The sequence below is a fragment of the Dicentrarchus labrax genome, unplaced genomic scaffold (assembly GCF_905237075.1).
Source record: "Dicentrarchus labrax unplaced genomic scaffold, dlabrax2021, whole genome shotgun sequence".
In the NCBI taxonomy this organism is placed as follows: domain Eukaryota; kingdom Metazoa; phylum Chordata; class Actinopteri; family Moronidae; genus Dicentrarchus; species Dicentrarchus labrax.
The window spans coordinates 1,335,443-1,349,690 of record NW_026136704.1 but is presented as its reverse complement, the minus strand read 5'-3'; the positions used below and the strand labels follow the sequence as shown (position 1 = coordinate 1,349,690).

Below are 14,248 nucleotides of genomic sequence, written 5' to 3'. Positions count from 1 at the left end.
AATTACAAAAATTGCCAGTGAATTTATCAAATCTGTAACTGTAAATAATCAGAAAATTATATATATATATATAAAATAGATTATTTAGAGAAAATTTCACATAAACATATTAACATTTATTTTGCAAATCTATAATTTATATTTACTGTTTATTTGATAGATTAAACTGTTAAACTCAAGTTTAACACTTTTAATACATTTATAAAATGATGTAAAATTAGTGACAGTAAATAAAGTATGAGTTGTGTAACTTTAATTAGTTAGTGAACTGACAGATATGTTGTATAATGATGGAAGTAGAATAAATGTTGTTTATCAGTGTATAAGGTAAACTGTCCAAATACAGTTGTTATCAGTGTAAACAGCAATAATTACTGTAATAAGCTGAAGGATCCAAATAAAGAATAAAGTTAAAGTTGGAGCCTCAGTACTACAGCTCCACCTGGTGGTTGAACTGTGACACTGCAGAGGAACCGACTGATGGAGAAAATGAAACTGAACATTAAATATTCTGCAGGTACCAACGAGGAAGAAGAAACATTTAGACTCATTAAGTCACTCAGGACTTTGGTAACAATATCCATCTTTAATATTTGCACACACAGAAGGTACACAGAGTAAGGCTCTGAGGAAAATAACCGTACAAAACACTCAAAATGAAAAGTTTGGTCGACATGCAGTCCACTTCCTGTTGTAAGGCGTCAACCTGTCTGTCTGTGAGGAGGCTGTCTTTAGCATCATTAGCATTCACAGACCCGTTAGCTTGGGAGATGCTAATAATGCTAATCTGTCGTTAATGTCAAACTTCAACTTAACTAAAATGAAAAGTTCAAAAATGGACCCAAAATATTTTTATTCACATTTTGTTGTTTGTTTTTTTCTATTAGCTGCTGCTTGTTTTCCACCTGTCTGACCCTCACAGGTGTTTATTCTCCCTCATGTGGCTCCGCCCACCAGTGACGTGTCACGTTGTTGTGTCTTTCTTCCATCAACCAATGACAGTAATGATCCAGAAACCAGCCAATCACAACGCGACACGTCACTTTCTGATTCCAGAAACCTTCAACAGGAACTGTTGTGGAGCTGAAATGTTCCTTTAACATCCACAAACATCTAAACTTCACACAGAAATACTGACGACAGCGTCCTGAGTTAACACTGGACCTGCTTTTATTAAACCTCTAATGAGCTGCAGAACATCGTCCTCTGAACCAGCGATTCTCAACCGCCAACGACCCCAAAACTGACTAATTATGGTGTCCCGTCTGCGGCACGGACAGCCTGCGACATCGAACCCTAACGAGAACGTTTCAGAAGCGTCTTCCAGCCTGTATCTGGGAATCAGGGTTTTCAGTTCTTTCAGGAAGATGTGAAGCAAAAACTAATTCAACCAAACCCTGTGAATTCAGCACGACCTGATCATTTCATCTGATCACTGCGACTCTGCTGCAAACTCATTGTAGTCTTCAGTCCTCATACAACCCTAAACGTTACTCCCACTGGAGCACATTAGCTTTTTATTTTTATTAATTACACACAAGAAAATGAAACTTTTACTTTCTGGCAGAATTTTTAGAAAAGCTCAGACATTTTAGGGGCAACGATCCCCGTAAGAAGGCCAGCGAAAGCCTGACCAGTGATTTTAGGGACTAATTATTTTTAAATTATCTTCAGTTGTCAGTGGCAGTTTAAGGTTTACGTCTGCGGTGCGCTTCCACTCCGTATATCCACGAGTACTGAAACCCAACGAGAGCTCCTTTTGTCCTACACAGTTAAATGCTTTCTTTTTATTTTATACATCTTGGGTATTTTACTTTGAAAACTGACTGGATCCTGTGTTTCTGTGTCTGACTTCCTGTCGATACAACCGGCTCTGTAGGTGGTGGATTTCTTTTGACATTTAAGGGACTAACGGGGACGAGTGCTGAGTCATTCTTCTCCCAGTGGGCGAACTCTTCGTCGGTCGTGTAACGCTCTGAGAATGAGGACGAACAGTTAAAGATTCACACAGACTCTTAATTCAGAAGTTAAACGCTGCGTCTGTGGAGGCGTCACACGTTCATCCACACCGATCAACGAGGGCGCCGTTTCAGTTTCTAAACATCTTTTATTCATACTGAAACAAAAACAACAAAAAAAACGTCTGCAGGTGAAACCAAATAATTCCTGTAAACTGGAAAGTTACTGACTGTGGTGAAACCGTTCTGGATCTGTGAATAAAACTTCCTTTCAGAGAGTTCATCGCTTTCAGTTCAGCTACGGAGAGAATCCACTTAACCTCCATCGCGCACTGCGCCGCCGCCGTCTCCATGACGACTGAGAAAGCTCCACCATACGGTAAAAACATCAAACTGTGATGACGAGACATTTGTTGGTCTTTTGTCAGATACTTGTGATTTGGATATTTGGATTAACTGCCCTAGAGGACAATAAGACGTAGCTGAAAGCTCGGGGAAACATTACAAGAGAGTGGACGCGGAGGTCGGTGAGAATTCAAACAACAGCAGCCGACTCTCAGATCTCTGAGCGTCCCTGAACGCACCAATGGGAGTGTTTTCTAATCACCAATTAATGAATGACGTGAAGATAAACGGATGGATTCTCTCTGCTAACTGAGAGCGATGAACTGTGGAAGGAGTCGAACCAAGCGGACATATTCACGATGGATTATCGGCTTTATTTGGTCTTCTTGTCCGATGCCAGCGAGTCGTGGAGTTTAGAAACCGCCTTTTCAAACTGGTCCATCACCAGAGTCCCGTTCTCGTCGAAGAACACCGACACAGACTTGGTGAACTCGGCTTCCCTCCAGGCCTTCGACTTCCCGTCAGCGAAGGAGACTCTGAGAGTGTACTGGTCATCGAACCTGTGACACAGACAGACAGTCATATTTCCTTCGTTTACTGTATCTGTGACCTTATTGTGGAGCCGTGTAGAAGAAAGAGTGCATTATGGGTAAAGATTCAGACCTTTTGAGGGAGGAGGAGAGCTGCCAGACGTGATCCGGATCCATCCCGGCCGGATCCTTCTGCAGGGCCACCAGGAAGATGTTCTTCTCTTTGTAGGAGGTGTACAGGGTCAGGATGCCCATCATGATGAAGTACGTGACGGAGGGGGGGCAGTTAGGGAACCAGAACCAGAACCAGAACCAGAACAGACACACAATCTGATCCACATCCCGTCTTTATGTCTCTTCACTTGACTTTTAATCTCAGATTTATTATTTTTAATCCCATAATTGTGACTCTTTTTATTGATATTTAGGACTTTCTATATCATGATTTGAAGGATATGAGATGACGCAGCAGGCGAGCACCGGTCTGGACTCGGGGAAGGGGTGCAGGTAGTCCCAGACCAGAGCCAACATGGCGAACAGACAGGAGACGGTGCAGATCACCAGACGACCGTCAACCAGACTGAAGTTCTCCAGGTAACAGAACTTCTCCAGGAGCACCTGAAGGCAACAAGCGTTACTGCCGACTGAAAATACAGTTAGATAAAGAACCGATCAATAACTTCAGTTCTATTGATTGATTCACCTTCTTAGCAGCGTCGTCCAGAGAGTTCTTCACAGCGGCTCCGTCCCATTTATCTATTTTCACTGGTTTCTCATCGATCCTCCACTGAAACACAGACAGCTCATTGATTAATCACTTTATAATCCATCAGTGTGATCAGACAGCAGCAACACTGACTGTTAATATTAGATCATACATAATAATAATAATAATAATAATAATAATAATAATACCACAGCCAGCTGTTGGTCAGTGTGACTGTTAGAGATATACAGCAGTATTATATATATTTATATATATTTATATATATATATATTCAGGCCGATCAGATGAGCCCGTGCTGAGGTTAACACCAGCTGTTCACCTGCAGTGTCTCACTCAGTCTGTGCGGGTTCAACCGGGATTCAAGTTAAATCGCTGTTTTTCTGAATGGAGTTTGGTGCAGCCGGTTGAGCAGCTGCTGTTTGTAGCAGCGGGAAACTGAACCTGCTGCTCTCTTCATCATCCACCTCTTCATCATCCACCTCTTCATCATCCACCCCTCTTCATCAACCTCTTCATCGTTCATTATAATTCATTATTCATCTCATTCAGCAGGCTAACGTTAGCTTAGCTCGCTAGCAGCGCCGGTGCAGACAGAGCCGATCCCGCGCAGCCGCAGTCTGACTCCCGGGGGGGATAAAGGCGCGAACTTTAATGTTTAATGTTTAAAGTTTAAAGTTTAAAGTTTAAAGTTTAAAGTTTAATCCGACTGAAGACAGAAAACTGACACTCACTTTCTCCAGGAGTCCACTCTTCCCGTTCCTCGCGGCCGCCATCTTCTCTTCCGCTACAGATACGGAAGCTGTGACCTGGCCGCCTCTGATTGGCTGCCACCGACATTTGAACCAAATGACGTAGCCGCTTCAGCGTGCGCGCGCTTCCTTTCTCATACGTCATCGCGTTTAAACAAATAAAAGTTTAAAATCTGAACTCACTTTACTGATCGATCACTGATCGATCACTGATCAATAATACTGACAATAATCTTTAATATTGATTATTCAGAAAGTCACTGTGAGGCAACTTTACTTCAATTAAGATTTTATCTTAAAATGATCAGCTGCTTAAAAACTCAATATCATTAATATTTATATGATATTAAACATTATATTCTCCAGGTAGAGTCCATGCTGTCTCACAGTGAGGTTAAATCACCGCTTTTATGAATGGAGTCTGGTGTGGTAGCGCCGGCAGTGTTTTGGTCTGAGATGCTTCCATCCAGTCAATCTTTAAATATATTATTATATTTTCCAACATTGTTTATTTCCAGAATATCTGTATGGAAGTCAATATTTGAACAAAGTTCCTCATTATAATGTCTGGTTTTGGTCACATCTCCAAGCAGCAACCGTTGTGCCATAAAGGACTTATTGATCATCAATAGTTTCCTGTTAATCAATAATATATAATAACTGTTGTTGTGTTTGTGTAACGTCTAGAAACGTACATTAAAGAGACAGAGACTCACATCAGAAACTTTATGAAAAGAAGACAGAACACGTGTTGAGAGTCCTCTTCTGTTGGTCTCCTCTCGTACACAATTATAAACGTCATTTGGCACTCAGCATTAACCCCCCCCCACCCGTCAGACTGCTTCAACCAAAGGACCAAAGCTTTACTACAACTTTAGAAAATGTGCATATCGGTGTGGTAGAGAGTAAAAAAAGCCCTTCAGAGTCTCTGAAGAGAAACACTTCAAACTCTGTCCATAAACCAAAAGAAATCAATAAACATGATCATCTGACACAATCAATAAAGGACCGTAAAACAACAGCTGAACCACATTCACATTACTTTTACTTACAGTTGTCAGGTTCTGGTATTTAACTGGAGTCTGACTTTATCCTACGGAAGCTTGTTTGTGCCAAAGTGACGGAAAAAAAGATTCTGTAAGTTAAAATAATGAGAAACTTTCTCACGATAATGTTTTAATATCACAAAGTTGTTATTTTAGAGACATTAAATCAAACATTGAGTACGTTTCTCATTATAATGACTTACAGAATCCTTGTTTTAGTCACATTGGCACAAACGAGCTTCTGTATAACTCGTCTACAGTTCATCACTTCAGAGGGAAACATTATACTTTTCACTATTTATATGACACAATAAACATCTGATCAAGTGCTTTTATTCTGAAACTGAAGCTTTAAACGTGTATTTCTGCTATGAAATGAAATATATCTGAATATTTCAACCTGTTCAATCAGCGCCGGCGTCTTTATTCTGTCCTGAAGGTTGATTTAAAGGTCCAGTGTGTAACAGTGAGGACGATCTACTGCCAGGAACCAGATATAATAACTGTGTGAGTGTGTTTTTATTAATGTTTAATCACTGTTGCGTGTACATACATACATACATACATACATACATACACATATATGTGTATGTATGTATGTGTGTATATATAACATTTATAGGGCGGTGAAGTTAGAAATAGTGTTACACACTGGACCTTTAAAGGTGTTCAAATACTTAAAGTTAATACTTCTTTATGTTTCCGGAGTATTTCAGTAGAACACTGACGGATGTTTTAGAGACTACGAATGTAAATTTATGGTCAATATTTGTTTGATTATTTTATTCATGTTCCCTCTTAATTGTTGTTATTGTCTTTTATCTGTTTATTTGGGTATTTTATATTTGTCTCACATGATTTTACATTAGTTCATTCAGGGCAGCAACTAATCATTAATTTCATTATTAATTCATTCATTTCCAGAACGTATGAGATCTGGACTGAAACACGGACTCCTCCAACGGACCCGGAAGCTTTTTTAAATCCGGACCCCAAACACCAACAACACAAGGCGGGTCACAGTCTCCTGATCCAGGTCTGTTCTGTGAATGGCTCTAAAGACTACAGTACCCATGAGCCTCAGCAGAGGAGAGTCCATCCAGAGCTTCAACACGTTGGGGTCGACACCCGAAGAACGTCTGACAAATGTTCAGACTGGAAGACTGTCCAGAACCCGTAGTGGGAGAACTGTTATTGGTCTGATGGTCTTTATAGTCCTGGTTCCTGGGCTGCTGAAGGATCCAGAGACACTCATCAGAGGACAACTGGGGGTTCAGGTCTCCTCAACGTGGTCCAGCAGCCCGGACACGGTTCTGAAAGAAGCTCATGAAAACGTGAAGATGGTGGACATGTTGGGACCAGTTCCATTCTTTAACTGAAGCCCCAAACCTCCACTGGCCCCTAAAGCCCAGACCTCCATTGGCCCCTAAAGCTCCAGACCTCCAGTGGCCCCTAAAGCTCCAGACCTCCATTGGCCCCTAAAGCCCAGACCTCCAGTGGCCCCTAAAGCTCCAGACCTCCAGTGGCCCCTAAAGCTCCAGACCTCCATTGGCCCCTAAAGCCCAGACCTCCATTGGCCCCTAAAGCCCCAGACCACCATTGGCCCCTAAAGCTCCAGACCACCAGTGAACCCTAAAGCTCCAGACCTCCATTGGCCCCTAAAGCCCCAGACCACCATTGGCCCCTAAAGCTCCAGACCACCAGTGAACCCTAAAGCTCCAGACCTCCAGTGGCCCCTAAAGCCCCAGACCTCCATTGGCCCCTAAAGCCCCAGACCTCCATTGGCCCCTAAAGCTTCAGACCACCAGTGGCCCCTAAAGCTCCAGACCTCCATTGGCCCCTAAAGCTCCAGACCTCCAGTGGCCCCTAAAGCTCCAGACCTCCAGTGGCCCCGTTGCCTCCAACAGTTAAATCCAGAGAAATGGTATCAGCCAGGTTTGATTTACAGCATTTATGGCTTTGTTTGATTGATCGATTCATTATTTAATCTATTACCCAAAATAAAGTCACATGAATCAGGTTGTCCTCCAGAACCTGATGAGTTTACTTCAGTGAGATCCTGATGGGACTGTTCAGATTTTGGTGATTTGCTGGTGAAAAGACAATGTTTGGAAGAAATGTTCAGTTTTAAGATTTATGAGCTTTTTCCTCAGCAGTGAGTTTAAAGTTCGCTCCACATTCATTAAACCTTCACCTGTCGTCACTTTGCATATTTCAACCTCTTCCAGACGAACTCCTCTCTAGTGCTTCTTGTTGATTCGTCGGGATCTCCTCAAGCCACACCTCCTGCGGTTCTGATTGGACATCCAGGACCGCAGGAAGTAAGTGTCGGGGCTCCTCCTGCGGTTGACGGTCTGGTTCTCCAGGTCGAACTGTCTCTGCAGCTTCAGGGCGAGAGCTCGGTCCTGACGCTCCTGCTGGATCTGACGGATGTACCGCTCGTCCAGGGCCTCCTGGCTGACCGACCGGCTCCTCTTCAGGTCCGAGTCCCGGTCCGCGTCCAGGTGTTTGGTCTTCTGTTCCCTCTTCTTGCCCCTCCTTGAGGTAGACTGGTTGTGGAGGCTACTGTCACACTCCTTCCTCGGACTCTGCGAGTCCTTTGGCACTAATTTACACGACTGGAAACCAGAGTTCTTAGTGTACGGCGAGAACGACTGTTTTCGGCTAAACAACGTTCCTCCGCTGCCGGATTCGGGAGCGCCAACTGTGGGCTCAAAGTCTGAACTTCCTCTGAAAGTCGCGTCGGTGCTGTAGCGGATCGCAGGGACCCGGATCTTTACGGACTGTTTCTGGAAGGTGTCCGAGTCTGCGGCAGGCGGGTCGAACAGCAGCCTCCTCTTGTTGACCGCCGTCACTCCGTCTCCGTCCCGTCCTGCTGGGGACTGACGAGTCTTTGCGGCGCCGACCCCGCCGTCCTCCCCGCCTCCCGTCTTGCTGTGGAGCTCGTTGACGGGGCTCGTCAGCGTCGCCTTGGAGTTCACTTTGAGGCTCTGGCGGTCGAGTTCGATCTGCCTCCACTTCTGCAGGACGGCGGGACTGGCCTCGTAGCTGGTGGCCTTCTGCAAGCCGCGGGTCAGGTTCCTGGGCGTGGACTTCACAATGGTGGGCTCCATGAGACGGCCATCCGGGAGGCGTTTGGGCGGCGTGCACGGCGAGCAGACTATAGGTTTGAAGTGGTTGAGCTCTTCGGAGATGCTGTCGTTGCTCTCGGGGCTGATGGAGCGCTCGGGGCGGGGCGGTGGGAGGCCCAGAGAAGTCGACGACGATGACGAGATGACGGCTCGCCAGGTGAGCCTCCGGTCGGGAGCGGTGATCGGCGCTGAGACGGAGCGACTGTTCTCAGACGAGAGGAGGATTCCTGCCGTGTAGCTGTGACTGATACCAACCTGACAACAGAGGAACAAGAACCGGGTTTAGATGTTGAGAGTCGGACTCAGTTATAAACTGAAAGGTTTAATGACGTACTCGGTCCATCAGCGCCGGCTGGGTGACGACCTTCAGCTTCCCTCCTCGGTCCTCCACCGGGTCAGAGCAGCTCTGACTCCTCTGAGAACCACTGAAGAAGAAAAACACATCTTCAACACTGGAACGACTTCCTGTCAGCAGAGCTAATGATGATAAGAAGAAGAAGAAGAAGAAGAATTGGTGCTCACCCAGTGAAGGCTGCACAGTTTTTGGTTTTCCTGATGAAAGCCGAGATGTTTCTGATCCTCCTGCTGATCGGCTCCTCGTTCTCCGAGTCCGACAGAACTCCCTGAGAGAGAAACGTGGATTTTGAGGAACGTGTGAAGATGTAATGTTTGTAGAAGAAGAACCACAGGTGGAGTGAGCAGCTAGCATCAGGAGGAGGATGCTGCTAGCTTAGCATTAGTCTCTGGCTGTAAGTTAGTTATACTCAGATATTAATGTAACTTACAGGCTCTTCATCGTGTCGCAGTGACTCGTTCCTCCTCTTCACGTCCTCGCGGTCTTCAGACAACAACAGCTGAACCAGTACAAACACAACGCAGTGAAACATTATTGATCCATTCATCGATTGATTGACACCTTCACAGATTTTCTCTCAATAAACGAATCGATTGATGGATTCAAACTTCAGGTTTTATGAACTGTTTGTATGTTAGTGTGTAAAATATAAATATAATACTGACACACACACACCCATTAAAACCCCGTGCTGCGTTCACTGACTGCAGGACATCAGACTCACCTTGTGCTTCCCGCTCGGTGCCGATAAAACGTCTGAACACTTCGGGTTGAGAGGAGAGACGAAGAACTCTGAAGATAGAAAACAACAGATGAAAAATGTCCATTATTTAAACTTGTGTTATGTTAACTGTAAATCCATCTTTTATTGTGATTTAATTAATATTTAGATTTATTGTGCAGAAACCAGACGACATATTTAAATAGACAAATAGAAGTTGAGTGTATGTGCAGGTTAAATCCTCTCAATGTCGCCTTATAACACGTTTTCTGACAGACTTTAATGTATTTTATATTTATATCCAGTAAAATAAATCATCTCATCACACAAACCTTACATATAATATACAGCGCAGACAATAACTACTGGAATTATAACTGAATGATACATTTATAAAATTATATAAAATCAGTGACATTAACAGTAAATAAAGTATTAGTTGTGTAACTTTAATGTATTAGTGAGTTAACTGACAGATATGTTGTATAATGATGGAAGTAGAATAAATGTTGTTTATCAGTGTATAAGGTAAACTGTCCAAATACAGTTGTTATCAGTGTAAACAGCAATAATTACTGTAATCTCACAGATAATGACTTTTATTACACTTCTAGAACTTTTAACATTCACATTAAAATAATAACAATCCAATAATAACAGCACTCTGCTGGAAATGTAAGTCTGATTATTGTATTATAGCAGAGTTCACCTGGATTTATAGATCATTGTTTACACTGTAAATATCTTTAATTAAACATTAAAGAGACAATAAGTGACACATTAAATGTAAAATTAAAGCTAAAAACTGCATTTAATTATTATAATCTTAGTTTATTTTCTGTAAGGAATAAGTCCCCTGTTACAGTCAGTCAGTACAGTCAGTAAACAGTCAGTACAGTCAGTTAACAGTCAGTAAACAGTCAGTAACAGACAGTTAACAGTCAGTAAAAGATAGTAACAGTCAGTAAACAGTCAGTAAACAGATAGTAACAGACAGTAACAAGTCAGTAACAGACAGTAACAGACAGTAAAAGATAGTTACAGTCAGTAAACAGTCAGTTAACAGTCAGTTAACAGTCAGTACAGCAAGTAACAGTCAGTTACAGTGAGTAAAGGACAGTTAACAGTCAGTAACAGTCAGTAACAGCCAGTAACAGTCAGTTAACAGTCAGTAAACAGTCAGTAACAGACGGTAAACAGTCAGTAAAAGATAGTAACAGTCAGTAAACAGTCAGTAAACAGTCAGTAAAAGATAGTAACAGTCAGTAAACAGTCAGTTACAGTGAGTAAAGGACAGTTAACAGTCAGTTAACAGTCAGTACAGACAGTTAACAGTCAGTTAACAGTCAGTAAACAGTCAGTAACAGACAGTAAACAGTCAGTAAAAGATAGTAACAGTCAGTAAACAGTCAGTTAACAGTCAGTAACAGACAGTAAACAGTCAGTAAAAGATAGTAACAGTCAGTAAAAGATAGTAACAGTCAGTAAACAGTCAGTAACTACAGTATCTGGACTAACTCCTCCTCCAGCTGTACACGTCTGGACAAGTCCTCCAACACCAGACTTCATTAGAAATCTGACCCAAACTAGAGAAGTCCCCAGTTTGTATCTGCTGTCTGCAGCTTTCACACATTAATATCAATGAATCAGGTTAATAACTGAGACAATAAATGTATGCTGAGATCAGTTTATATATATATTTACATCATATTCTCTCTGATTTCAGTGTAACTTCACTAACTGGAGGTCAGTTTCTGCTTCAGCTGCTTCGTACCAAACTCCATAAGGAAAAGTCTGGTTTTAATTCTGTCTGTATAAGTGCTGTTAATGACTGTGAACCGACCCGGAGTCAGTTCTACCTGTTACAAACTCTTCAGGCCTCCTGCTCTTCACATTAAAGTTAGAATAAACTTATTTGAACTCTGGTTGTTTTTCAGCGGTTGTTTGGAGAACAAGCAGCCGGCGGCGGAGCTCATTCAGCGGGTTGTGATCTGCACTTTCCCCGGTAAACGCACCAACCTCTCCGGCTGTCGCAGTCCCTCCTGCCCGGCCTGCTGCTGCTCCTCTCGGGGTCACTCCTCCTCCGGAGCCGCTCTTCCCCGCCGGAGTGTCTCTGGGTTCGGCACAGCGGACAGGCCGGGTGTCCGCAGGGCGGGCTGCCGCCGGGCTGCCCCTCCGCGCACACCGAGCACCTCTTCGCCTCGGTCTCTGGCGGGCTGGACCCGGACCCGCTCCCAGCTCCAGGCCCGGACCCGGACCGGTGCCTGCCGGTGGCGGCGCTGGCCGGTCTGGCAGGCCGTTCGGCGGACCCTGCGGTCGCCATCTTCCCTGGTGAGTCTTCTCTCTCCGTCCGCTCTCACAACAAACCCCGCCCTGCCGCCAAACGCAGCGGGCGGGGCTACACGGTAACCACGCCTACTTCTACAACGTCACCTGCGGTTCGTTCAGGGCGAGTGGGAACTTTCTATGTCGTATTTAACTTGCTGCATTCAGGACCCCGTTGAACTGTGGGAAAGTATCATCCGCGCGTGTCAGTAACGGTTTCTTTTAACTTTATACTTTAATAAATAATAAATATATAATAATATATAAACAATAATATATAAAATAAATCTGTACTGAAGTTTATTTCTGTTTGTTTTATTGTAATGCACCGGGTAGCTTGTGTGTGAGAACCTACTTGGTAATAAACCGATTTAGTTTTATTGTGAAAGGATCTATGTTCCGGCCGGCAGGAGGAAGCAGAGCGCTACCGGAACCGGAAACAGAACCGTCGAGGAAGAAGAGGTGAACAACAACAATGGCGGCGCACAGAGAGGAGAGCTGAACGAAGTTAGAGAGTAATAATCCTATTGATTGATTATCAATACAGAATGACATCGATCAAACAGAGTTAATGTTTATATGAAAGAGGTCAAACCCTCCAGTCACAGATCAGATTGATCTGATCACTGATCAATAAGTGGATGATTGGTGATACACAGTGTTACAGTGTTTGTTATTGATCATCAGAGATCAATAACAGTGCAGCTGTCTTCAGTAAGAGAGATATGTTAATGATGTGTTTATGTTCCAGACTGAAACCGTTGAATGTAAAAGAACAACCGTTAATGAAAGTGTTGTCCCGTCTGCAGGTCCGGGTCCGGGTCCGGGTCCAGTCCAGGATGCAGGGCTGCAGGCCGGTGGTGGAGGTGGTCCGTCTGGGCCTGGTCTCCTACCAGGAGGCTCTGCGGCTGCAGCAGGTCTACGTGAACCGCCACCGATCTGGTCCGGCTCACGCTCTGCTGCTGTGTCAGCACCCGCCGGTCTACACCACCGGGATCCGCCACAAGCCTTACCCGGCCCCCCTGCTGGACCAGCTCCGCCTGCTGGGGGCCCAGGTCCACCGCACCAACCGAGGAGGCCTCATCACGTTCCACGGGCCGGGACAGCTGGTCTGCTACCCGGTCCTCAACCTGGGCGGCTTCAAGAAGGTCTGGTTCACTCTTGAGTTTGATGTGGTTTAATGTGACCGGACTCTGGTTCACGTCTGATCTGGTTTCTCAGAGCGTGCGCTGGTACGTCTGTGAGCTGGAGAAGACCATCATCTCCGTCTGCAGCAGGTTTGGTATCGAGGCGTCGACGTCCCCCCACACCGGAGTCTGGGTCCGAGACAACAAGATCTGCGCCATCGGTACGACGACAACCTCTGCTTCATGCATGTAGCTAGTCAGCTAGCATTGTGCTAACATTAACTTGTGTCTCTGTTATCTTTCAACCATCTTCAAAACGTGGTTGACTTTTAAACATAGATTAGATTAGCACATAGCATGTAGCACAGAAAAGGGGGAAGTTGACTGAGGCTTGCTCAACCCAAAAATGGGCGGGGCTTAGGACAATGTCTGAGGGTTGAACTGGAAAGGCTCCGGTTATTTAGATTTCTACTTTCATTCTTATCTCGTTCTGTAGGAATCCACTGCGGTCGATACGTCACGTCTCACGGTTTGGCTCTGAACTGTAACACCGATATGTCGTGGTTCAGCCACATCGTACCGTGCGGTATCGAAGGTAAAGGAGTGACGTCGCTGAGCGCTGAGCTGCAGAGAGACGTTAGCGTGGAGGAGACCATCCCTCACCTGCTGGACGCCTTCAGGGACCAGTTCAACTGTCAGCTGATGGACGGACAGACACCTGGAACTGACGAAGACAGCGGAGGATCGTCGGCGTAGAAACTGACTTTATAGATTAAAACATGACGTTCTGTTTGAACTCTGTCAGTTTAATCTCTGTGTGCGGAACACAAAGACCTCCAGGATGTGTTCTTTTACATGTTGAATCTCGCTAGCTAAAATGACCCCTTAACTCCCTTTCAAAATAAAAGTGGCTCTGAATTCGACTTTGAAATGAACTTTTCATGTAAGGTTCAGATTCAGTGTTTTTACTGGGTAAATGTTCGAGGGTTGATCCCAAATTTGGCGTCCGTTAAAGGTCCAGTGTGTAGGATTTAGTGGCATCTAGTGGTGAAGTTTCTGATTGCGAGTCACTCACGTCACCCTCCCTTTCCTAACACAACTGAGAAACTGGTGGCAGCGACAACGGTGATTATACACTAATGAAAACATACTTGTGAACATTATATTACACACTGCAGCTTTGAAGGATCATTATTGGGTTCTAATAAAGGTTTAAATTGGTCTTCTTCATGTA

General features: G+C 44.4%; 3 protein-coding genes across 53 annotated transcripts; 1 reads left to right on the top strand and 2 right to left on the bottom strand.

Annotated features, from left to right (window-relative positions):
- Positions 1–566: 566 nt before the first annotated feature.
- On the bottom strand, positions 567–4,407 carry spcs2 (signal peptidase complex subunit 2). The gene is made up of 5 exons (XM_051399083.1): positions 4,292–4,407; positions 3,537–3,620; positions 3,292–3,451; positions 2,967–3,102; positions 567–2,863 (listed from the first exon to the last, which is right to left on the bottom strand). The coding sequence occupies exons 1-5, from the start codon at positions 4,331–4,333 to the stop codon at positions 2,677–2,679; spliced, it is 609 nt and encodes a 202-aa protein (XP_051255043.1). The 5' UTR covers positions 4,334–4,407; the 3' UTR covers positions 567–2,676.
- Positions 4,408–5,021: 614 nt separating this feature from the next.
- rnf169 (ring finger protein 169) lies at positions 5,022–11,905 on the bottom strand. Of its 50 annotated transcripts, none has more exons than XR_007884545.1 (9): positions 11,582–11,905; positions 9,566–9,633; positions 9,272–9,340; positions 9,009–9,109; positions 8,821–8,911; positions 7,236–8,741; positions 7,132–7,183; positions 7,028–7,079; positions 5,022–6,898 (listed from the first exon to the last, which is right to left on the bottom strand). XR_007884545.1 is itself a non-coding variant. In XM_051398968.1 (6 exons), exons 1-6 carry the CDS (start codon positions 11,883–11,885, stop codon positions 7,596–7,598), a joined length of 1,779 nt encoding a protein of 592 aa, XP_051254928.1. In that variant the 5' UTR covers positions 11,886–11,905; the 3' UTR covers positions 5,022–7,595. The 50 variants fall into 50 exon arrangements, 1 of the variants encoding a protein (XP_051254928.1); XR_007884543.1 differs by lacking the exon at positions 7,028–7,079 and adding an exon at positions 6,950–7,001; XR_007884529.1 differs by having other exon boundaries at positions 5,022–6,821; positions 6,873–6,898; positions 6,950–8,741.
- A 388-nt stretch (positions 11,906–12,293) lies between these two features.
- Positions 12,294–14,236, top strand: lipt2 (lipoyl(octanoyl) transferase 2). Of its 2 annotated transcripts, none has more exons than XM_051399081.1 (4): positions 12,294–12,402; positions 12,697–13,035; positions 13,109–13,235; positions 13,511–14,236. In XM_051399081.1, exons 2-4 carry the CDS (start codon positions 12,727–12,729, stop codon positions 13,768–13,770), a joined length of 696 nt encoding a protein of 231 aa, XP_051255041.1. In that variant the 5' UTR covers positions 12,294–12,402; positions 12,697–12,726; the 3' UTR covers positions 13,771–14,236. The 2 variants fall into 2 exon arrangements, with proteins under 2 accessions (XP_051255041.1, XP_051255042.1); XM_051399082.1 differs by lacking the exon at positions 12,294–12,402 and adding an exon at positions 12,432–12,601.
- The last annotated feature ends 12 nt before the right edge of the window (positions 14,237–14,248 follow it).